Source organism: Anolis sagrei, chromosome 1 (genome assembly GCF_037176765.1).
Source record: "Anolis sagrei isolate rAnoSag1 chromosome 1, rAnoSag1.mat, whole genome shotgun sequence".
NCBI lineage: Eukaryota > Metazoa > Chordata > Lepidosauria > Squamata > Dactyloidae > Anolis > Anolis sagrei.
Window position 1 is genome coordinate 327,259,641 of NC_090021.1, and position 25,007 is coordinate 327,284,647.

The 25,007-nt window shown below is 37.2% G+C and overlaps 1 protein-coding gene across 8 annotated transcripts in view; it reads right to left on the minus strand.

Moving 5' to 3' along the window:
* KLC1 (kinesin light chain 1) overlaps positions 1 to 25,007 on the minus strand; it is a 50,855-nt gene that overhangs the window by 19,296 nt on the left and 6,552 nt on the right. For all 8 annotated transcript variants that reach the window (XM_067463025.1, XM_060754896.2, XM_060754889.2 and 5 more), the window contains exons 2-11: positions 12,008 to 12,269; positions 11,620 to 11,850; positions 10,818 to 10,896; positions 9,937 to 10,162; positions 8,260 to 8,347; positions 6,956 to 7,057; positions 4,207 to 4,380; positions 2,310 to 2,409; positions 697 to 746; positions 548 to 615 (exon numbers count right to left, since the gene is read on the minus strand). In XM_067463025.1, the coding sequence (XP_067319126.1) occupies positions 548 to 615; positions 697 to 746; positions 2,310 to 2,409; positions 4,207 to 4,380; positions 6,956 to 7,057; positions 8,260 to 8,347; positions 9,937 to 10,162; positions 10,818 to 10,896; positions 11,620 to 11,850; positions 12,008 to 12,268 (1,379 nt within the window). In that variant the 5' untranslated portion in view covers position 12,269. The remainder of the gene's footprint in view (positions 1 to 547; positions 616 to 696; positions 747 to 2,309; positions 2,410 to 4,206; positions 4,381 to 6,955; positions 7,058 to 8,259; positions 8,348 to 9,936; positions 10,163 to 10,817; positions 10,897 to 11,619; positions 11,851 to 12,007; positions 12,270 to 25,007) is intronic.

Consider the following 25,007-nt stretch of genomic DNA (forward strand, 5'->3'; position numbering starts at 1 on the left):
AAATTAAACGATTTTTTGAAAGTAGTGCACTATGTGGGCTTCCTTCTATAGTCAAGAGTAAAGATGAAACAGGTACACATAGAGCAATGCTTCTGGTATTTCTAGGTTATTAAGATAGAATTTATATCTAACAGTCAAAAACATGAGGCATCATATTCACTTCTTCATAGAGTCTAGGGTTTCAAAATGGAAGTCACTCAACTGAGTTAGTCTAATGGGATATTAAAATTCAGTTGCCTATTTATACAGTAGCTTAGAGAGAAAACCACTTCCAGATCCAATTAAAAGTACTGCATGAGCAAGTAGATATACTGGTATTTAGCACACAACAGCATTTGAAACAAAACAGACATGAATGGTAGAAAAACACAGATTTGGAAAATAATTAAAACGATTGAGGTCAACATACTGTAACTGAACATCTTAAACACAAAGGCTACATTTAGTTCTACCAGCAAGCAGTCACAATGATGTTGTGACTCTGCACTGTAGAGTCTTTCAGTGAATCTCTTTAACGTTTCAAAAGCTTTGAGCAAAACATACCCACCTATCAACTTTGCAAGCTTTGTACCAGCCTCCATATTCCCCAAAGGTTGTGCCATCTTTTTGCTTTCCCTAAATTAAGAATAACATATTAAACTGTGTCTTCAAAGTTGTAAGAAAAGAAGGAAATTCCCACCCTAGAATTTCTCTTACTTTGCTTTCTTCTCTTTCTTCAGCATGCATCCAGATGGGCTTGTTCTCATCTGTGTAAAAATAAGAGAATATAAAATATTATTCTTTTGTCTCCTATATTTTAAAATGTTTATGTTTAAATATATGCTTTTCTGGGTGCATTTTAACTGTATTTTAATAGTGCTTTTATAGGTATATTTTATTATGTTGTTTTGTCTCAAGCTGAGATGTAAGTTAGTAACAATAAATAATAATAATACTAAAAAAGGTAAAGGCAAAGGTAGTCCCCTGACATTAGGTCCAGTCATGTCTGACTCTGGGATGTGGTGCTCATCTCCATTTCTAAGCCGAAGAGCCAGCGTTGTCCGTAGACACCTTCAAGGTCATGTGGCCGGCATGACTGCATGGAGCGCTGTTACCTTCCCGCCAGAGCAGTACCTATTGATCTACTCACATTTGCATGTTTTCAAACTGCTAGGTTGGCAGAAGCTAGGGCTGACAGCGGAAGCTCATGCCGCTCCCCGGAATCGAACCTGCGACCTTTTGATCAACAAGCTCAGCAGCTCAGTGCTTTAACCCACTGCGCCACCGGGGGCTCCCATATTAGGTGAAGTAAAATATATTTACATTTGACCAGAACAACCTTCCAAAAGAGCACTTATAGTGATACTATTGAAAGCGCAAGATACGTGCGTGCGTGTGTGTGTGTGTGTGTGTGTGTGTGTATCCTATCCACCCACATATGCAAACTTCTAAGGCACACCACCCACTCACTGGAAAACAGTTATATTGCTATTCTGTAAATGGATCAGGAAAGCCTTCAATTCCTGAAAAAATGGAGTATCAGATGAGCTCATAACTGTGTCACAGCAAGGGATATAACAAAGAAGATCCTTGTTTTGCACCTGCTATGAAACAAAAAAAGAATATACAGGGTTAGTCAAAATGCATAGGCCAATAAGCCATTCAATTGAATGGCTTATTGGCCTATGCATTTTGACTAACCCTGTATATCTATAAATCAGATGTAAAGGTGTAAAAATGCTCTTTCAAAGAAACCTTGATGGCAAACAAATGGCAAGTAGCATATGCTGACAGAAACTTTGTTGCTTGCTAGATCAGAGACAGATTTTACTTTCATCACAGTGATACATTTGACATCTCATGCACAAAGCAATTACTGTTAGAAAACCAAGTTCTAAAGAATATGTAAACCATCCAGCAAATGGCATAAGTTGCATAATTAAAATATATTCTCCACGTTTACCTTGTCATTCTTTCTACTGTCATAACTTAACACATTTTTCAGAATTCTGCAATGACTTGCCAAGTCAGAGTTGGAACAAAATTGGTATGATAGTATTTGCTATTTAAAGCAAAGAAGTCCATGCTATCTCCATTCCCTTATGTTCCAGCTGCTTTAATTCTGAATTTAATTTGCCATGAAGTATGGAAAAGCTGTTTGATAAGTACAGCAATACGTGAAAGAATGACAAGGTAAACGTGGAGAATATATTTTAGCTCCGGACAAATAAGTCACCAAGTGTTAAGATGACAGTCCCTTATTTGGACACATCCATTATCTTCATTAGCTCAATTTCTCAGAGATTTATCTTCATAATATAAATATTTACCATCTACAGAGCCAAATTCCCTTTCATGGGCACGAGTTAGGATCTCTTTATACAAAGTTTCTGCTTGCTTAAATTTCCCTTGCTTCAGGTAGCAGGATGCCTGGAAAATATAACACATGTATAGTAAGCTTTAAATTAACTTCTCAATATTAAGATTAATTAAATTAATTAAATACAGAATCTTTTTAAAAAACTAACATTAAGAATGGGGGTGAGACAACAGAAAATGAAGGGAAATTCATTCTTGAAAGAATTATCATGGGGAAAAGGTGTCTCTATTGAAGCTTTATCACCAATTGTTGTTATAACAAGCCAATTTTTTCAAAATTCAATTATCACAAGGACAGAAAGTAAGGTGAAATCTTCTGAACATGGGTACAGGCAGCGAAATAAATATCACAGTGGCATTAACCCTTATGCTATCAAAAATTAGATAGATAGATAGATAGATAGATAGATAGATAGATAGATTCGCTGGAATTACACTTTAAAATGTACCTGTTCTGACTTACATACAAATTCAACTAAAGAACAAACCAACAGAACCTTCCTTGTCTGTAACCCAGGGACTGCCTATATTTGCACAACACAAAGCTATGGTATAAATAAATGTATAAATAAATGTGTTTTTCTATTTGCAAAAGAAGCGCCTTAACACAAATCAAATCATTGTTCCATCTGAAAGAGTGCACTAGGGTTAGGAACATCCAGTCCATGGGTTATAGGAAGCCTTCTCTTCCTTAATCCTGAGGCACACATTGTGTTAGCTTTGCTTCCTATTCTCACTGGCATCAAACAAAGCCAGTATATGAACAAGACATCTCCTAAAGATATCAGTAAATCCCATGATCATGAGTGCAAGCAAATAGAAACAGCACCTCGTATAAGAATACAAGCCATCTGTGGCTTCAGAGTCTACCTTACTGTTGGTCCCAATGCACTTCATAAGAGTGAATTAGGTCCCAGAGTCTAGAGCAGTTGTTCCCATCCTTTTATAGAGGCAAAGTGACCTGTGACCCCGATACATTAAAATAGGCTTTTTAATATTAAACGTGATTGAAATTGTAACTAATTAGCAAGTTTTTTTTCTTGTGTCAGGAGTGACTTGAGAAACTGCTAGTCACTTCTGGTGTGAGAGAATTGGCCGTCTGAAAGGACACTTGCCCAGGGGACGCCTGGATGATTTACAAGCCTATGGGAGGCTCCTCTCATGTCCCCACATGAGAAGCTGGACCTGAAAGACAGGAGCTCACCCAGCTCCTCAGGTGTGAACCGCCAACCTTTCGGTCAGCAATCCTGCCAGCACAAGGGTTTAACTCATTGCACCACCAGGGCTCTATTAACAAGGTTAAAATTCACAGCTGAGTTTTTGTTAAGGCCAACCTCATGTCATCCTCACCATTTAATCTATTTCTTGTTTTGGTTTTCAATTGAAGAAGCATTGAAAATCTGTTCTCACAGAGATATGTAGAAATAAAGGGGAGGAAAACTCAAAATGCAAGCATGGTGATATTTGGATGATGTGATTTTTTGTTTTGTTTTCTCTTTTCAAAAGTTTCAGATCACCACTGCCTGGCGACACCACATTTAGGGTTGCAACCCATGTGTTGGAAACCACTGGTCTAGAGATTTTAGAAGGCCTATAGTATGTAGTCTGATTGGTTTTTAGGCTTCTGTTAGATCTTACATTAGAATGTGAAACAAAACAAAACAAAACTTGTACAAAATTTACTTTCATTTGTATAATCAGAAGCATGAAAGCTGTAATATAACGCTTGTATGGAATAGTACCAATACCAGCAATTATGTTTGTTTAATTCATAGTTTCCTGGATCCCATTTAGCAGATAAATACAGAATTGCATTTCTCAGTGTTTGCTCCCACTGCTTGGACTTACCAAGTTATTCTTTGTCTTTGCAACATTGGGGTCATCTGGTCCCAATTTAGTTTGGTAGATTTCAAGTGCTCGTTGATAGTAGTATTCCACTTCTTCATATTTACCCTGGTTCTGACATAGTAAGGCCAAATTATTTAATTGTTTGGCAACATCGGGATGGTCTTTCCCCAGGACCTACAAATAAAGACATAAAATATGAACACCTTTCTCTATTGCACATGCCCAATGAAAGCTACATATCTAATTTTAATACAATTGTTGATTTTAAGTTGAATGTGACCCAGCAGTGTGATATTGCAGCAAAAAAGGCAAGTACCAGTATAGCCCAGAAAAACCTACAACAACCCAGTACCAGTATTATTTTAGTCTTTATTAGTAGAACCATATTTTCCTATCCAGTTACAGTCCCACTACATTGAGTTTTAGTTAAGCTTCAGTTGAAGTACTGTGTTAAGTTCTAGGCATCTCATTTTAAGAATATAGACAAGTTGGACCAGATTCCGAGAAGGCCAATAAAAATGATACAAGGTATGGAGAACAAATATATGGGGAAACTTTGAGGGATTTGGGCATGTTCAGCACAGTGAAGAGAAGACTAAGGTGTAACATGATAGCATTCTTTAAATATCTAAAGAGCTATAAGAGAGGGGAGGGTGCAGGACCAGGTCTAATGGTTTTAAGTTACAGGAGGATAGATTGTGACTGAATGTGAGAAGTGAGTTTTTGAAAGAAAGAGGAACTCAACAATAGAACCAACTGTGATGAGTCTCTTTGCTTAGACATTTTCAAAAAGAGACTGACTAGCTGAAGAAGCACTGGTGGGAGTTCCTCCAATGAACAGTGGGTTGAACTCAGTGGCCTATGAAGTCCCTTCCAAATCCATGCCCCCACATCCTGCCATGCCAAGAGGACTTTCTTTAACCATATAGTTGACCTCTATCTGTGGCAAAATCACCCCCTCTCCCAACTTCTGGGGTGTGTGCATTTTGTAAAACATTCTGGGAAGTTCAGTAAGGGCTATGCAGCCTTTCAAAAACATACACTAGACATGGACAAACTTTGGCCTTCCAGGTGTTTTGGACTTCAACCCCCACAATTCCCAACAGCCAATATTGTGGGAGTTGAAGTACAAAACACCCGGAGGGCTACAGTTTTTCCATGCCTGAGCTAGCTGTATTTCTTGACTCATGGCAATTGCTAATTCCTGATATAAAACCACAGTTCTTGGTGTATCTCTTCCACTGCATTTCGTTTAACTCACTTCAGTAAAACTCATTTCTTGGTTTCCTCATTCCTCATTCTCACTTAGGAGGATGTCTCTCTCTGGAAAGTTTGGACACAACTTTCTGAAAGATGTCTCCCTTATTATAGAGCTTCACTGCTGAACTAAGGTGCCTCAAAACAACTTACTTTCCAACTCATGCTTTCAGATCTTTCCAATTATTTTGTATCTGGAGGAGGTTCCCCTGGAACCGTGGTTCCCAACCGTTTTTTGACTAGGGACGACTTGACCAGAGACCACTTTGACCAGGGACAACTCTTCAATATTAGTACCAAACGGGTTACGAATTAGTTTTTGGTGAACTTTAGATTTGGTTTGGTTATTTGGGGTGCTGATTCAGAAGATTGCATCAGATAGACTACATCAGCTCTAGTTTCTGATACAGAACATATGCCATCCAGTAGTTGCCATCTGCTCGCCCATAGAAAACCATACTTAATAACCCAGAGCTGATGTAGTAGTAGTAATCTTTCATGGGTAGTCAGCCTTTCTCCTCCTGACTTCCCCGTTGCCTCAGCACTATAAGAGGGTTTTGTGAGACAGTTGCTCTTGTTGTTATATGGTTTCGAGAAAACAGTGTAGTAATTAACGGTGAGGCCGTGGACCATATTTTCATTATCACGGACCACTGGTGGTCCACAAACCACAGGTTGGGAAACACTTTCCTGGAATAACAAAATATTGCTGCTTCTTCACTAGACTGGTGAGTTTAAAGCAGGCATGGGGAACCTTCGGCCCTCCAGGTGTGGTGGACTTCAACTCCCACAATTCCTTGAGGCCAAGGTAAGCCTTTGGGGCGAATGCCGTGCCTCAAGGAATTGTGGGAGTTGAAGTCCACCACACCTGGAGGGCCGAAGGTTCCTGACCCCTGGTTTAAAGTATTATTGTAACAAGAAAAATAATAAATTAATGCATTAATAAATATTGTTTTCGATATGTAACAAAGGCCTTCCTCTTCAGTCAAGTATTTGCTTTATCTGTCTGATTTATTGTTTACTGCATATGCACATTTTTGATTTTGTACATAATGGTGTTTAGTAACTTCATTGTATTGAATTGGATTCATACCAGGAGTGGTATGAAAACATCAAAGGGGAATAAAAACATTCTTGTACAAACAAATGAATGAAATAAATATTAAATTTCTATAGCATTTTTCATGCAGTGTATGTTGATGCCTTCAACACTATTTTTATCTAGTACGCTTGTTTTATGACATTGCTTAGAGAAAAAAAATCAAAGACTTCAAGATGTATCTTGCTACCCAATTTCCATGTCATGTTACAAGCATTTTTTCGCTGACATCAATTTGTGCCATATCTTCAAAATACACAAAAAGCAGTCCTATAAGCTTAAGATAAATTATTTCAAACATCAGTATTTCAACGAGTACAAACATCCAAGTACCATGAACATTCAGTTTTCAGCATGTCAGCAAAAAAGAAAAAAAGAGTTGTTCTATATTACCTTCTCTCTGATTTCTAAAGCTCTCTTGCACAAAGGCTCAGCTTCCTTATATTTGCCTCTTTTCCCATAAAGCACAGCAAGATTGTTTAAGGTGGCTGCAACCTGCAAAGAAAAAATAAAATAAAATGTCTAATACTATGTTGCACAAAAATTATTTAAAAGGAAAGTAGGTCATGTATTTATTATTTTGGAAGTACAGATTAATTGCAGCAAAGGGAAAAATCAAGATGCATAACTTTTGATAACCTAAGGTTAGTATTATCAATTATAGTAAATACTGTTTGCTCAGCTCACCAACTTAACAGATTTTTTCACCCCCAAAAACTAAATCATGATTTCTTTTTCAGGCTGTCTCACAAACCCCAGCACAGAAGGAGTGTTCCATAGTACTAAGATTACTTCCTCCCTACACCAAACACTAGCCCAAAGGCTGAAAACCTAAGTGAGACAACTTTAGACAGACTAATTTGAATGAGACGTATAACATAAACACATTGGGATAAGATTTCGATTATTAGGAAATACGTGCATTTACTCTAACCGAGGTAACATACGAATTGTAGAAAAAAAGACAGAAGAAAGGACTCAATTGCAATAGTTATAACATTTTTATGTGGTTTTTTTTCGTGTCAGGAGCCACTTGAGAAACTGCAAGTCAGTTCTGGTGTGAGAGAATTGGCTGTATGGAAGTACGTCGCCCAGGGGACGCCCGGATGTTTGATGTTTTACCATCCTTGTGGGAGGCTTCTGTCATGTCCCCGCAAGGAAAGCTGGAACTGACAGAGGGAGCTCATCCGCACTCTCCCCAGATTCGAACCTCTGATCTGTTGGTCTTCAGTCCTGCCAGCACAAGGGTTTAACCCACTGCATCACTGGAAGCTCCATTTTTTATGTAAAAGCTTTTCATATTTTTACTAAATTTGGGTTTACTTATTAGGTTACTTACATTGATACAGATTTTTACTGTTTCTCATTAAATGAGCATAATTTTAATAAGAATCTAGGAAATATTTTTCAGATTCTGGAGTACATTCAAATCATGTAAAATAACTCACAATCAGACCCACATTTGTATCAAGAAAGTAATTTAAATGAATTACTATTGAAGTGATTCGTATTTAATCATTAAAAGTGCAAACGTACTACTAGGTGCCTCATACCTGAATGATGTCAACAACAAAGTAGAGTTTAAGAATGTTCCTGTTGAATTTAACATCAAGATGAGTTTCACAGTAAAACAGGTGGAATTTACAGGTAAAAGAGAAGTATGGAAGGACCTCCAAAGCCCCATCCTATATACATACCGCAGGATGATCTTTGCCCAAGGTCTTCTCACGAATAGCCAAGGCATCATTCAGTAAGTTTGCTGCATCTTTGTACTTATTCTGATCCCTATAGAAGGAAAAGAGTCATGAATAACTAATCTCTGAAATGTAACACTAACATTTTTAGTCAAAAGAATCAGCACAAGTATTTGCCACTGTTGGCTTGTGCCAGCATTCAAGGCAGATTCTGCTCTTTTCATCTCTACATTAATGAAGTTTGCCTTATTTAGTGAAACTACAGCAAAATGCAGGAAGAGGCAACTCATTCCCTTCAGATGTTTTGGATCACAACTTTTATCCATTTCAGTCAGTATACCCAACAATGAGAGATGGCAGCATTTAAAGAGGAATCAAACAGCTTAGCCCTGAAGCAGCACATGACACAGTTCACAGAGTGCTAAAACTAGGCCCGTGTGATGGTATAAGATTAAATTACAATTTTGTCCTACCAGGTGATAAGCCCAAAATTCAATTCGGAGCTACCACAGGCACCAGAGGGTCCAACTAAAGCTGAATTCGATTTCTTGACCTCTTGTTTTATTTTTTCCTTCTTTTTCCTGCTATTTTATTATTATTATTATTATTATTATTATTATTATTATTATTATTATTATTGTAAACACAAGAAGAATGATACAAATCTCAATAACAATGCCCAAGGTTAAATAGAATAAACAGATAATGATATTCTACTTAAATTTTCTCTCAATTTGATATGTCCTATTTTCTTAACTTTACCAATTCCACTCTTATCTCCCTTCCCTCCCCAATCTCCAGGAACAGTTGTATCCTCAATTCAAGTGTTATTTTCACTGATCCTTGACCTCTTGTTGATATCAACTAGATAAGTAAGAATGCGCTATCCAGTTCAAAATACTCTTTAGAACTACTTTCAAGAAACTAAAAGGAAAGAATTTTCAAAAAGTCAAGTTAAAACACAGACTTTTATCAAAACTTTTGGAACTTTGTTCAAAACTGTGCAGATTTTTAAACTATTTTATTTAATAATTAAATTGTTTAATATGTTTTACAATGTTTCCGTTGTTTATTCTTCTTTGACATTCAAACTATTCTAATTTGTTTCAATTTTTATTAAATTGCTTTTATCTATATGTCTTTATTTCCTATCTTTTCTCAATCCCTAGAACTCAAGGTGGCTTGGATAAAAATCTATATTAAAATATTGCATGAACTAACAGGGACAGCAACATGTTCTCAAATTAAAATGAGCCAGAACAAGAATATACCAAGTCTTTTTCACAGTGTAAATAATTCCCTCCTGCAACACATCAGTATTGTAACCGCAAAAGGCCCCTTCTATACTGTCAGATAATCCAGGTTATCAAAGCAGAAAATCCACATTATCTGATTTGAACTGGATTATCTTAGGGCCCTTCCAGTCCGGCCTATATCCCAGGACCTGATTCCAGGTTTTCTGGTTTAAACTGGATTATATGAGTCCACACAGACAGATAATCTGGGATAAACAGAAAACCTGGGATCAGATCCTGGGATATAGAGCCTGTCTGGAAGGGCTCTTAGTCTACACTGCCATATAATCCACTTCAAAGCAGATAATGTGGATTTTATACAGCTATGTAGAAGAGGCCTAAAAGCTTGCTCGCAACACTTCCACCGCCTGTTAGAGGTACCAACCTGTACACTAATGCAAGTATATTCAACATAGTGGCAACATCAGGGTGATCGTGGCCTGAAGTCTTCTCCAGGTCTTCAAGTGCTTGTTTACAGAGGGGGACAGCAACTTCATATCTGCCCTGGGAAGCGTACTGAATAACAAGGTTATGAAGAGTCCTTAACCTTGCTGGAATCTCATAGCCACCTTGTTGTGCTGCAGCCACTGCACTGCTGTGTGGCTGTTGAACTGGGAAGGTAAAAATATTGAGAAAAGAAAATGAGGTTTGTGTGATTTGCATGAAGGAACTAAGCTTCATTGAGACCTCACAAATGCTTAAATGCTATCAGAATTCTTCCCACCTTGGGAACATTCTGAAACATGATTTGCTAGCAAATTCATTACATTTTTTTCCCATTTGCTCTCAAAAATATCTCACCAGAAGCAGGTCTTTTGTAAAACTTACAGTTCTTAGTAGTTATTCAGATCCCCTAAATACTTTGGTTTAAATACATAGCTTACAGCAATGTATTTTTAGAAACAGAAAAAAAAATCACCCAATATCTTCACCAAAAAAGAAAAACCCAATATACGTATTGCAGCTAAGGTCAGGATTGGTGCAGAGAATGAAACAATATGTCATTGTCTATGCTAAATGAACAGTCCAAGCACTTCAAGTCCGCAAAGAATCCTCACATTCAAATTGGGCTTTTGACTGTTTGTCATGACAATCCACTGTCTTTGGTTTGATTGTTTGGGGTAAGCCATCTATGAGACTTTGGTATTGTGTACTATGCACTAATGGCCTGGAGCAGCCTAAAAAGTAAAGATCAGCCACTGCCCTCACTATAAATACACACACACACAATATAAACACATGCATGAACACATAAATTTCACTTACTTCCTTGCCCTTGGTCATCTTCATCATTGGGGAATAAATCATCCAGTGCTTCTTTGGTAGAATCTGTGTCTTTATCTTCCTAAACACAGAAATCAAACGTTCACATTTAACTAAACTGATATGAACATATATATTATGTGTATCATCAAATTGCAAAAAAAAAAAAACCCCACAAAACTTTTTTCATATATTTGAGATGTAAAATATTTGACTGAAAAATGTTTCCACCTCCCTTACTACAGAAGACAAGCTTAAGTGAACAACTGTGTAAATCCAATTCATTCAATGGAAGGATCCAAGATGGCACAGCAATTAGATTTAGGAAGGAAAATGAGGATTTTAAAAAAATCTACCCTATAGTAGTAATTGCAGGAAAGTACTGTCTCTGTTACTTTCCTGCAACATGGCTCTCTTTCTGGCTCTTTCCTTCCTTTCTCTCTTCTACTCATATACGTGTTACCTTTCTTTCCAAGTGATATCACAGAGAGCCACATTGGAAATCAAAAAGTTCACCTAGAAACAGTCTTTGTTGTATAGACAAATGTATGGACAGACAGACATACTGTGATATATAGAGATAGATATATCTCGTTTGTTATCAGAATTTACCAGACAAACTGCTCCACCAACTAAGACTGGCAATGCATCACCACCCACAGAATTGACATGGAGCTATCAAACTGTCAATCCTTTCCATGTCCGGGCCAGGTGAGCTATCTATCTATCTATCTATCTATCTATCTATCTAAGCAAATAAAATGTAAATTAAAACAAATATGCATTTGGTTGTAAAATGACTTACGGAAGGGGATATATCATCATCATATTTTTTTAACTGGTTCATAAATTCAAGGTGCTTCTTTTCTTCTTCCAGCTGAGCCACAGATTGTTCACTCTTTTGTAATTTTTGCTGGGTGTTAGCTAGTTCATCCCTTAACCACTGATTTTCCTGGCATAGCCGACGGACCTGAGCACGTAATTTCTGTTTCTCCGATTCCACTGCATTTAAATGATTTGACAAGGCCATCATTACCTACAAAGCACCAGAGATGATTAGTGTTCTTTTTGTGAAACTCATGGTACTTGATTGTATATGTGGGTCAGCATCAATTACTCCAGTGCTTTTCGAGATTTCTAATTGTTAAAAAACTTCTCAAAGCAAGGTAACATTTAACCACTACTATTTTTACCTGTGCTTCACTGAGTCCCAGTTCCAACATTTCCAAAGACTTCCGTATCATGCTTGATTTTTCCTCCACCAAATTGGTCTCGTCATCTTTCTTCAAACATTTCAGTGTCTCTAGTAAACTCTGTAAGATGGAATTGTGCTCATTCTTTAGTGCTTCTAGTCCTTGAATCACTTGCTTAGTCTTAGAAATAATTTCATCTTGGGTAAGCTTCTCCAACTTTTCTTCCTTTAGATATACCATTGTGGACATGTTGTCATACATTCTGGGAAAACACAAAGAGAAGTACAGATATGCATCAGATACATATTAGACCTTGCAAACCTGCCTCTTCAGGGGGAGTGTAACCCCATACAACATAGGCTGTAAACCTATGCCCTGTTCGGCCTTTCAACTGACTAGGAGGACCTCTGTCTGGATTCAACTTCAATTTGTTAGCCCTCATCCAGTCTGACACAGCAGCCAAGTACCGGTTCAAAGTCTAAACAGCCTCCTTAGTAATGGGTGGGAAGGAGTGACAGATCTGGACGTCATCTGCGTACAGATAACTTTGTACTCCGGATGATCTCTCCCAGCGGTTTCATGTAGATGTTAAACAACATTGGGGCCAATGCTGAACCCTGAGGGACTCCACATAGGTCTTCATGTTGATAGCTACATCCCTGTGTTGATCCGCCAATTAATACCAAACCAATAGAACTATATCTTGCCAGTGAAGAAGCATCAAATCTTGTTCTAGTACAAAAATAGCTCACTTGGACTAATTGTCTAAGTATCACTTATTTTCTGAGCTTTCAAGCAATGTAGGTCTTAATCATTCTGAGGCCTGTGCACTGATTATGCTGATACCAATGATTCTCAAAGCTGATCTTTAGCCATGGTTTCAAGTATGGATATCACTGTTCCAATCAGAGGTTCTCCTGATCACACTCTTTCTTCTTACAAGTAATTGGATCAGGATTTGTTTCACTAATATATGGAAAAAGGAGAGCACTGGCAATCATGGAAACTAATGTGCAGAAAGCTATTCCCACTCCACATTTCTCAAAATTTCAAGAGAGAAAGGTAAGCATTTGATCTACGCCACGTTGACTGTGATACGTATAGCCATCCTCTGTTCTCAGTCAGTTGCAACCTCTTGTTTGAGAAAGTAAATCCATCTACACAATAGTAAGCCATCTTCTAATGTATTATTTATCACATGCAAAGTAGAATACTAATGCAAAAAAGCTAATTTTATTTTGCAGCAGAGATCTTTATATCACAAATTTTCCTAGAACCTTCCATACGTTGTTTTGTTGTTGGCATGCTTTTGTCAGTGTAGGTGCTTTGCACCTGCACAACCCGTCTGAAATATCTGCTTCAGTTGTGAACATAACTGCATTCTAGGATTAACATAAACTATTTCCTGAGATGAAGTAGGTATGTGTTCATTTTGACTTTTTTGGGGGGGTGGGGGGGGTACTTTAATTCACAATATTGTAATTTCACTAGAATATAGCACAAAATACATAACAAAATGGGTTATGTACTTTTGAAAGCAAATGTAAAGAAAAAAAAGGCAAAGAAAAATGTATTTGGAATAAATCAATACCCCCATGTTTCAAATAAGAGATCTTCTGAGATAATTTGAGAGGGAAGGGAACTCCACTTTCATCCAATGCCTATGGTAAAAAAATGTGAACCTTGAGGAATGATATTTATGCACAGGAAATTAGGGAAGAGATATATCTCTAGTGGGATACTATTATTAATGTCTAGAAAGCTATTACTGGGAAGAGATAAAATATAGAACAAAATCCAGTACAGAACAAAGAAATGAGGACACTGTTCTGGCCAAATACATTAGAAGAAATCCCAGAATAAGGAGAGGAAGAATGGAAAAGTCAACAGGCACATAGAACCAATGTTTCTCAGTGCATGATGCAAACTCTATAGACAAGAATTATATTTTGACACACTTTCATGGGTACCTGAGTCACTTACTAACAGCATAGAAGCCAGTTCCTGCGGGTATTACGTACTGTTGTCATAAGAATAGAAACTGGGTAGGAAAGACTGTGCTCCAGACCCTGTCCTTGTGATTCCATAGAATCCTAATTTTGAAATAGTTCTCACATCCTTAGCAACCGGATACAACTGAAGATATAACTTCAACTAAAAGCATTGAGGTTGGAGGGGAACAGCTGGAATGGATGCACTGCAAGCAGATTTTACTGTAAGTAATTCAGAAGCGTAATCTTCCTGGTATTTCATGAAACTAACTACATTTTGAGATACAGGCCTTCGCCTAAAAAGTTGGAATGTAACACTTCAATAAACAGATGAATAATAATGACTCAGAGTGTCAATAAAACTGTCCCAAACACTGCAATGCAGAGATTCTATCCTTTCACCATTATAGCCAGCTCCCCAGTTTTAAGGAAATGCTTCTTTCTTTACAGACTATCTTCCTAGAAGGTCTCATTTCTTTTAAATTTGTGAGAACTGGGCACACAAAGTAGAATTTGGGGTAGAGTAAGCTAATGAGGTCATATAAGTAAAGACCAAGACAAACGGTTAAGCTTTCTCCAACAACTGTATACATTTAAGAAAATATACAGTGCCAAGTATAATGAATTGAATGCTGGATGAGGATACTATGGTTCAAAACTCACTGGGTAACCTTGGGAAGTCACTCTCTTGCCACCTGAGAGGAAGGCAATGGCAAACCTCTTCTGAATAAATTTTGCCCCAAAAAACTTTACGATAAAGTCAACATGAAGACATATACCACCACCAAGAAAATATAATTCAATACAAGTTAACAGAATTTAATTATGCCATAATAAGTATTCCTTCTGGAAGTAGACTTATATAAATGGCTACCCCACATTTGCCAATATTTCATTAGAGCTTGAGCCAAACATCCCACTGGAAAAAAGAAAAGATATGTCAAACGGCAAGTCATGGGCTTCTACTGTCAAAAATAATGGGAATTAGACTAAACTATTCCGGAATTGATTTTGCCTTTACAAAACTGTCATTTTATCAGGAAAGTCACTGCTTTAATTCCAAAATTAAACAACTGGAGACAAATTTTTAAAAGATCTCCTAAGATATGAATGAAGAATGTCTGGGAATTGGAGGCACTGTGTTCCATTGTTTCTGGTCCTACCTCTCAGGTAGATTCCAGATTGTGGGGCTTGATGACTGCTGCTTCTCAAAAAAAAAAAAAAAAAAGAGAGAGAGAGAGAGAGAGAGAGAGAGAAACCGATTGTATGGCATATCACTAGGTGCCATTCTATCCACAGCGCGGTTCAACAACTACATGCTTCTGGGACTGATAATCCAGATGCAATAGGCGGCTGCTATCAGTATGCTGATAACATCCACATATATTTCTCCATGAGTTGGATGAAGGAGAACAAACTGAAGCTGAATGCAGACTGTGTTTGCAGCCTGGGAGTGCTTCTGGATTTGTCACTCAAAATGACAGCTCAGATAGCTTCAATGGCCAGGAGTGCCTATTGTTGGTTTTGGCTGTTATATCAGCTGTACTCTTTCATAGAGCTGGAGAACATAAAAATGGTAGTGCATGTTGGTAACTTCAAGGCCGAATTTCTGCAATGCAATGTACATTGGGCTACATCTGTAAGAAGTTTGGAAATTTCAATGTGTTCAATAAATAACAGTCATATGAGTTATTGGTACACCTATGAGTGAGTATATTACACTAATATTAAAATCACTGGATGTCAAATAGTTTCTGGACAACGTAAAAAACATTCATTTTTATCTTTAAAGCCCAGCATGGTTTAGGTTGAGGGACTTTTACTCTAGTCAGTCAGGACTATACTTGCAACTGTCACACAGAGAATTTTTTTAGCCACTCCTAGTCTGTGGAACAATCTGCTAGAATAGGTTTGACAGCTGAATGTCTAAATTTTAGAAAGCATTAAAGACCAGTTTTTATAGGCAGACATACAAACAAGATTTTTTTAAAAAAAAAATATGAATTTTAAAGTATGATTGCTTTAATATGTATTTGCATTGTTTTATTTTAGGACAATATCACATTAGTGTTTTAAAGCAGGGATGCTTGTTTTCTTACCATGTAGCTGCCTCCTGCAGAATTCTGAGAAATGTAGTTTAGGGAAGCCAAGGATCTTTCTGCCTGAGAATTCCAAAGGCCCCATCTTAAACTACATTTCCTAGAATTCTGAAGGAGGCAGCCACACTATAGGAAAATGGATGTCTCTGCTAGAAAACGCTAATGTGATATTGTCCTAGAACCAATGTTACCTCTTTTTTAACTGATGTTATGTGTTGTATTTTAAGCTTCTTTTGTTCTTTGCCTTCATCAATGCAGAGAGGTGTGTAAGAGATAAACAGTGTTGTTATTATATTATCAGCGATCAATTATTCTGGTTAGTGTAAAAATAAACCAGATATGGGGTCATACTTTCCTTGAAAAGACAGGCCTGAAGTTTCAGTTCAGAGTCTGGGACCCCAAGTTTCTACAGTGCCCATGACTGCATTACTATTACTACTACTACTACTAATATAGAATCATAGAATAATGGTGTTGGAAGAGATCACATGGGCCAACTAGTCCAACTCCCTGCCATGTAGGAAAAGCACAAATTATGTTTATTTATACCCCACCTTTTCTCTCCACAAGGAGACTCAAAGCAGCCGTTACATTTTGTGCATCAACTTTTTTGCCTGGAGAACAGATCTGGCACATGCCTTATATATACATTTTGACTTACTGTAAGATATTCTACATGCGAGACTTTAAAGAGGATTTAAAAATATCAGCTGACGTGAAACTACTAACTAGAGGGAATACAGAACTTCCTCATCACATTAAATCCACTGACTACCAGTTTGTTTCCAGGGTTAAGTCAAATGTTGGTTTTGACCTATAAAGTCTTTCTGTGTTATCTGCTGTCGAGTCAATTTATGAAAACCTGAAGAATGAGAGACCCCTAAGAGCCCCTGTCACTAATAGCTCTGATCAAATCATGCAAACTCAGGGCTGTGGCTTGATTGAATTTATTCACTTGTGATGAAATCTTTCTCTTCTCCTATTACCTTGTACTTTATCAAGCTTTAATATTTTTTCAAATGAAACATTTTAACCCACATTATGTCCAAAGTATGATACACCCAGCTTGTTCATTCTGGCTTCCAGGAAGAGTTTAGGCTTGATTTGTTCTAGGCCCATTAATGGCAGTCCATCATATCTGTAGAACACTTTTTCGGCAGCACCAATTATTATGTCATAGATGTCCTTCCAAGTCTTAGTCTTCTTCTGATTTCCCAATTAGAAATTCCACTGTGATTAGTTACTGATCTGAGGAAGTGAACATCTTTTTTAAAAAATTCTGTCTTCATCATCATTCTAAAGTTGTATAAATCATCTGTGTTCATTTTTTAAATATTCAACTGTAGCCCAGTTTTTGCACTTTCTTCCGTAAATTTCATTAGTAACTATGTGCAGAGTACAGATTCATACAAGGTCTTTTACAGTGAACCATAATTTCATATTATCTACACAATCAAAAGTTTTCCTATGAATTGTAAGTTTGTTTTATTCAGAAATATTTTGGTGTGTTCCATTATCTAATGTAGCTTTACAATGTGATACCTAATGCTTCAACTTTTTCAAGACCGCACTTAAGACACCTGGTATTTTTTGCTCTCTATATAATAAAGTATTTGCTGTAAGTTCTAACTCCCAATGTAAGCCTTCTTTTTGAAAATATATTGGAAGTGACCCTTTTTTCTTTTACTACCTTCAATAGCACCTGGTGGTTATGCACAATAAGGTCTTTAGAATAGATGCAACTACTTCTAGTATTCCCTTCCTAGAATGCTAGAATTGCTCATTTTTGCTGTAGTCTAACAGCAAGAACTTTTATTTTTACAGGACTTCAAGAACTGACTACTTTTAAGAAAAATATTATGAAAACAATACATGAAAAGACCATAGAGATGTCTTCCACCTGTCAATGCCTTACTTTTCAATAATCTGCTCTTTTGATTGTTCTATCCCTTGCTCTTTCAACCACACACTGAATTAATGGGTTCCAGCTACATATCATTTTAAAAGGTTGAAACAGGGGTTCTGGGACCAGAGAGAAGAGACATCCCCAGAGCTTTTGGTGCAGCAACCAGATAATGCGCAAAGTCAAGCTGATTGCTCGCTCTCCAATCTCCCCTCCATTTTTGCTTCTTCTCTTAGAAGAAGCACACTTTCATCAGGTGGACAAACCTTCCATTTGACTGATGACCCTTTCATTAATTGTCAGGGCGGAATTCTGCATTACTGTTATACAGAGAACTAAACAAAAAATATCACTAGGTATAGTTCACCATAACAATGCCTCAATTTATTATTACAGTCCTAGATAAAAATGCTCGGCTGCATCCAAAGATTCACCCAGCAAGTTCACAGGTGCCCAAAAGACCATAGCTCTGTGGATGGGAGTGTACATCTTCATCAACCATGGACATTTCTTCCTGCTTTTACATGCAGCCTTTCTTTTCAGAAGCAAGGTGTAAATTGGAAGTGGACAAAGTGTAGCCTCTCCAATGCTGCTTTTGCAATACGCTCCCTTTCACTTTCCTGTATAAATGACCAAAAAACTGTTTTCTATTTATGGAGGCTTTCAAGAGCAGTAGTTTAGATTTAAATAGGACACATTGACAGGTATGCATGCATGCATGCCCACCTAAGTAAAAACAATTTTACTTCCAATTTTGAAGACAATTCTGAACCTGGTCTACTGTGAAGCAAGTTCCTAGACCGAAAAACTGAGGATATTTAAAGGATTAGAACTGCGGGTTAAGGAAAGAATTTTCATTAGCACACTGTACTATTTTCATTGTGCTCTTTTTAAAACTGCTTTGAAACATTTTAATTTTATGTGGTAAACTGTTTTTAGTGTTGCTAATAGTTTGATCCTATTTTAATGCTGACATTTTTTTTAACAATACCATAATTGCAATCTGTAATACAGGTTTTGGGGGGGGGGGGGGGACGGGACTAAGAAACCAGGAAGAAGATAATGTAGAACTGGTTCCCAGCACATTAAGGTGTCCACTCCAGTGTAAATGTCAAAGAAATGTAATGAAATTACAAATTAAGCATTTCATATGTATTCCAATGGAGTGTGTATCTGTTTTGACAGCATACAAATTATAATATTCAAGACTTCACTTCTACAGAAGTATCCCACTAAAAATCAGAGATACATTCATGACAGGTCAATACCAGTCTAGACAAGCTTTTTTTCTTTGCTCAATGAGAAACTAGACATTTTTAGGTCAATGCCATTGAACAAAATATCTAGGCAGTAAAACAACATTTTTACAAGTCTGCAGAAATACTGACACTTTTTAAAGAACTACCCTTAAGGCACCCTTAAATCAAAATGAGTGATATATAAAACAAAAACAACCAAATGAAAACATGGATTTAATGTGCAGGTTTGTACAAAGAGAACTGTTTTAATAATGTATTCTGTTAAGGAGTAGAAGCATAGTGAATGTATAAAGGTCATTACACTTGATTAGTTAGTAAAATTTCAATGTCTTAAACGTAGTATCAGATTTGCACAAATAAGTATTCCTTTTTATTCCAACACTGTAGTTTATGTCTCCTACTTTCTATTGAGTATAGTCAGCAAGCTAAGATAGACATTAATCAAATACAAATCAATTGTTATATCCTAGATATATCACTACACAGAGTAACTATAAAAATGAACTCACTACTCAAGTATTTGTTAAAGATAGGAAAAGGTGACAGAAATTGGGTTAGGAGCCTGTTCAAATAACCTTTACATAAGAATAATGAGAATTATTATAATAATCAATGTAAAGAAACAGAAGAAAACAAAAATTTAGAACAAGAGACCTCTATCATGAGATTTTAAATTTTTTTTAAAAATCGAAGATATAAGAATGCTATATCATTAAAAAGGAAATACAGTATGTGATCCAGACAGAACAGAAAAATGACAGAAGCAATATAATACAAAAAAGAGATGAAAAGACAACTAATTTCTTCAAGGGAAATTTGAATGACAATGCATCAACAATGTCAAAAAGTAAAGTGGAAGAGTCTCTCAAATCAATTAAAAGAAAGAAATCACTGGGAACACATGGAGCTATTTCTAATTATAGAATATCTGCCAATAAATATTTAAACAAAAACAATGGCACATAGATGGGAAAAGTTTAATATACATTCCAATCCATCAAAAAGGGGACACCAAGGAACACCACTGCAGTAGTGTCAGTAAGAAGACATGAAATAAAAACCAAGTTAAATTTGCTTCTAATGCAGCAACACATGCAACTCTATGAACAGTCTGTCTGCCTTAAGAATAAATTTGAATTCCACCAGGAGGGCACACTTCCATTTTGTGATTATTCTAAAAACTGCAGTTCAATTACCACTTTAAGGGGGGGGGGGAATCCCATAGTATTATATTTCAGTAGCTCTTCCAGACAAACAGTGTCAATTCACATTGCCTCAGGTATTTCACTGCTGCTTTTGAGTCTTAAAATAATATACAGAAGCTATCTTGACACATTAGCAGAGTTTCATATTGAGGAGTAAAAAGCAAACACAATTCTAAGCTAACTGTGCCTCAGAAGCAGATCAGAAAGATGGGGACAGAAGAGCTGCACTAATCCTCATGTCCAAAGGGAATTTTGCCTGCAGTAAAAAGCCAGAGAACTGCATTAGAGGATACAATGGAATATCCCAAGGGCATCCAGCTGAGCAAAACCCCCCCCCCCAATAAATGAACCACAAAGAGAAAGAGGTAGATGAGAATTTTACCAGAGTCTGATAGAAAATGTCTCAAACATTAAACTATTCTGATTTTTCACATTGTAATCCACTTCATTCTTTCTAATATTCAGATATTTTTTATGTTCTTGTTAAACATTTATAGGCTTCCTTTGAGGTTAAAATGACCTAGATTTCTCTTTTAACCTCCTTATTTTATATCATTTTTTGCTTTTCATTGTACTTTAATCTTAAACCCCACAAAGAACAAAAATTCCGCAATTGCGTAAATTTTCCTTTATTGTAATGCTATTGTGTGGCATGTATTTTTAAACAAGTACATAACTGTGTAGATCAATTCTATTTTCATAGCAACAGGAACGTTAGAGAGACTGCTGTAACCCAATATAGAAATGTTATTGTATCAATGACTTTGGAAAAAAAATGACAATTGAAATGTTTGGGCTTCTAAGCAATTCTAATTTAGGCTGTACTGTTACCATTCCGGTCTAGGCTTCTTCAAATCTGAAATCATCTTCTTACAGTTTCCTGTTTTGCAATATGCCTGCTATACAGGGTGAGGCAGCATAACTTCTTTTTTTTCAAAACTTAATAAAACCCATTGTATGAATCAGATTTTTTGAAATAATATAGGCGCATACCTAAAGTTTTGTTTTACGTAGTTTTGAAGATCAAATTAGGTAGGTGGCGTCCCCCATTCTCCATACACTGAGTAAACCGATTTCTGGCGTTTGTCATGACTCTTGCCAGCATAGCAGGAGTTTTGTTGGCAATTTCTTCCTGGATGTTGGTCTTCAAATCTTGTAGGGTCCCTGAACGGTTCACATAAACACGGGATTTCAAAAAACCCCATAAAAAAATCACAAGGGGCTAAATCTGGAGAGTGGGCCAGCCACTCCAAATCCGCTTGAAAGGTAGGCAACTGAACTGTGTCAGGACAAAACTTTATACTCCCGCCTCTTGAACGAGACCACTAGCGCTCCACTACGTCTTCAACCGACTGAATGGCGTGCATTTTAAAAAAGGAAGTTATGCTGCCTCACCCTGTATTACATAGTTGTTCTGGCTTACTAACATTTATGGCTTTGCCTAATGAATCTGCTTCAACATCACTGTTGATAAATGATAGATTTGTTATTCTAAGATACATTTAAATTCTATGACTAATATATTCTGTTCATTGTGCAGACAACTTCTGGTAGTTGGTAGAAAAAGATCTCGGTCTCAAATGAGATAGGTTAAGATTGTTTAAAAACCTCCAATGAAGGAGAATCCTTTGCAGTAGTTTATCCAAACTGCTCTTATTCACTTCTTCAATAACTATGTGGTTCATCTGTTTTATATCGCTCAGTTCACAAGCACTTACTGAATTCCATTTACAACATATGCTCTTCTATGCACAGTAATAACTTTCTAAGGTAACTTGGTATTAGACTGCAATCCTATTTGCTGGTTTTAGTTCATTTCATGACAATGTGGCGAATTGGAAGCACCATGCAAAAATGTTTAAGCAAGGATACAAAATTATATAGATATTTCGACAAGTATCCTTTTCAAAGTATTTGTGGCATATTTCCTGTTAATAATTAAAAGATGGCCCCATATTTCTTCCAAAAAAGTATTCCAGAAAGTCTTTTATGATGTACACATAACATGGATTTTTTTTTGTGTCAGGAGCAACTTGAGAAACTGCAAGTTGCTTCTGGTGTGGGAGAATTGGCCTTCTGCAAGGACATTGCCCAGGGGATGCCCAGATGTTTTGATGTTTTACCATCCTTGTGGGAGGCTTTTTTCATGTCCCCGCATTTGGAGCTGGAGCTGACAGAGGGAGCTCATCCACGCTCTTCCCGGATTCGAACCTCCAACCTGTTGGTCTTCAGTCCTGCCAGCACAAGGGTTTAACCCATTGCGCCACTGGGGCTCCATAACATAGATAATTTCTATGTATGAAAAAGTTAAAGCTCTCTAAATATATTACGTTACTGATTGAAACCAGGTATCACAGTGTTTCTCGCTTATATACACAAAATAAGTTGCAACCTTTGCTTCAATTCATTTCCATTCTCCAAAGCCTTACAGCAGTCAAAAAGACTGAAAAGAAAAACAGACAGTACTCAGCTGATGATCCTGCTGATACAAACATAAAATTGAGCAAGAACTGTCTCTGCTCTTCCTTCCTTATTTCAGGGGAAAGCAAAAACATAATACCCAAAGATATCTATCCATGATATAAATACAGACTATAAGGTAAATAAGAATGAGAAACATGCCATGATTTCTACAGATTTTCTTAGTGAGATGTGTTGTCAAAAAACAACAATGGCATTAAAAAACCAGGAGTGAGAAGGCGTAAGCAAAATAAGGAAGGAAAGGGGGTTGGGTGGGTACTGGCAAAGCGGCACATCCTCTACACACAGAGATCCAATTGCTTCCTTTCCGCATCCTTTCCCCTGAAGTCATGTTGTCCACTTTACTCATTCCAAATGATCCACGGTTGAACATCAACAGACTAATGAAACTAGCTGTTTTCCTCAGAGACCAGCCAGGACTAACAGGAGCCTGGCCCAGCCTTTTGTTTTGCATGAGTAATTGGAGATGGAAAAAAAAGAGAATCCATGGAGGGAAGACAGACACAGGCACACTTAAGACACAGCTGAAAAACCAGCTTTTTATTGCCTGTTCTTCCATGTATTCAAGGCTTCTTTCTCCTCTAACACCTGCTTTTCCTCCATTTCTGGTATGCTCCACGTAACCCTCCACAGAGTTACACCCCCTTCTCCATCAAGCATCCATGTTATCCACACCACAATGGCCTCGCCTCATCTTGACAGTGAACTGCAGTATCTCACTTCTCCTATGAAGCATCACTTCCCCAAATCCCTCAAAGACATCTTCCCTCCCCATCACATATACTTTAAGAAAAGGGCTGTCTGCTTCTTATTGTCCCTTCCTTCTCTAAACCTGACTTTCCTTCCTCTTCTGGGATGCTTTATTAAACCTTTTTGAGGGTTATACCCTGCACTTCTTCAGATTTCAGTAACAATAAAGAGCCCTTTTATAAGATAAAAATAAAGTCAAATAAATGGAAATATTCAGGTAGCCATGTGAGACACATGGGACCTAGAATGAAGCACAAACCTCCTTGGGCTTATGTAGATCACGGTGATTTATTTTTTCCTGTTACTCTTATTGTTGTGTGCCTTCAAGTAGTTTGTGACCTATACTGATCCTGTCATAAGATTTCCTTGGCAAAAATTCTTCAAAAGGTTTGCCATTGTCTTTCTCTAAGGCTGAGAGAATGTGACTTGGCCAAGCCCCCCCCCCTTTCCAGGCATTTGAAACCTGGTTTCCAGAGTTGCAGTGCATCCCTGAAGCCATTACACCATGCTGGCTGTTACTATCAGTATTACATGGATTTGTGTGTTTGTTGCACTTTATGCCACCTTGTTTTATAGGACATAAAAGAAATGTTTTTTTCTTTTATGGTGGTTTATGACAGTAATAAATTATTGATACACCCTTCTTCCTCCATTAGTCATCCACAATCCATCGACACACGGACACATACTCCCTGTTAAGTGGCCTACCTTATGAACTACTCCTATGGTGCATGTACAATGTCAAATTAACATTGTTTGACACCACTTTAACTGCCATGGCTCAATGGTATGGAATCATAGAATTTGTATTTGGGTGAGGGCACCAGCACTCTTTGGCAGAGGCTACAGCTCCTAAGACTCCACAGTATTGAACTATGGCAGTTAAAGTGGTGACAAATTGCATTCATTCTGCAGTGTAGATGCACCCTTTGTGTTAAACCATCAACTAATACCAAGTTACAACAACGTCATCTTGCTTCTGAAACAGTTTCAAAATACAAATGTCAAATAAAAATAGGAAAAAAACTGCATTAATTCCAGTGTATATGGAACCACCAAAAATGCATCTTGCCCCTGAAAGAGCATCAATATGCAAACGTAAAATAAAAATAGGGGGAGATAGCATTATTTCGACTATATAGATCAGGCATGAGCAAACTTCAGCCCTCCGGGTGTTTTGGACTCCAACTCCCACAATTCTTAACAGCCTACCTAAATCCCCCATATTACCCGAAAAGTGTCTGGTTTCAATTAAAATAGAGTAATGGAGCCAACAAAAAACAATTTTTACCTAAATATTAGGAATAACCTC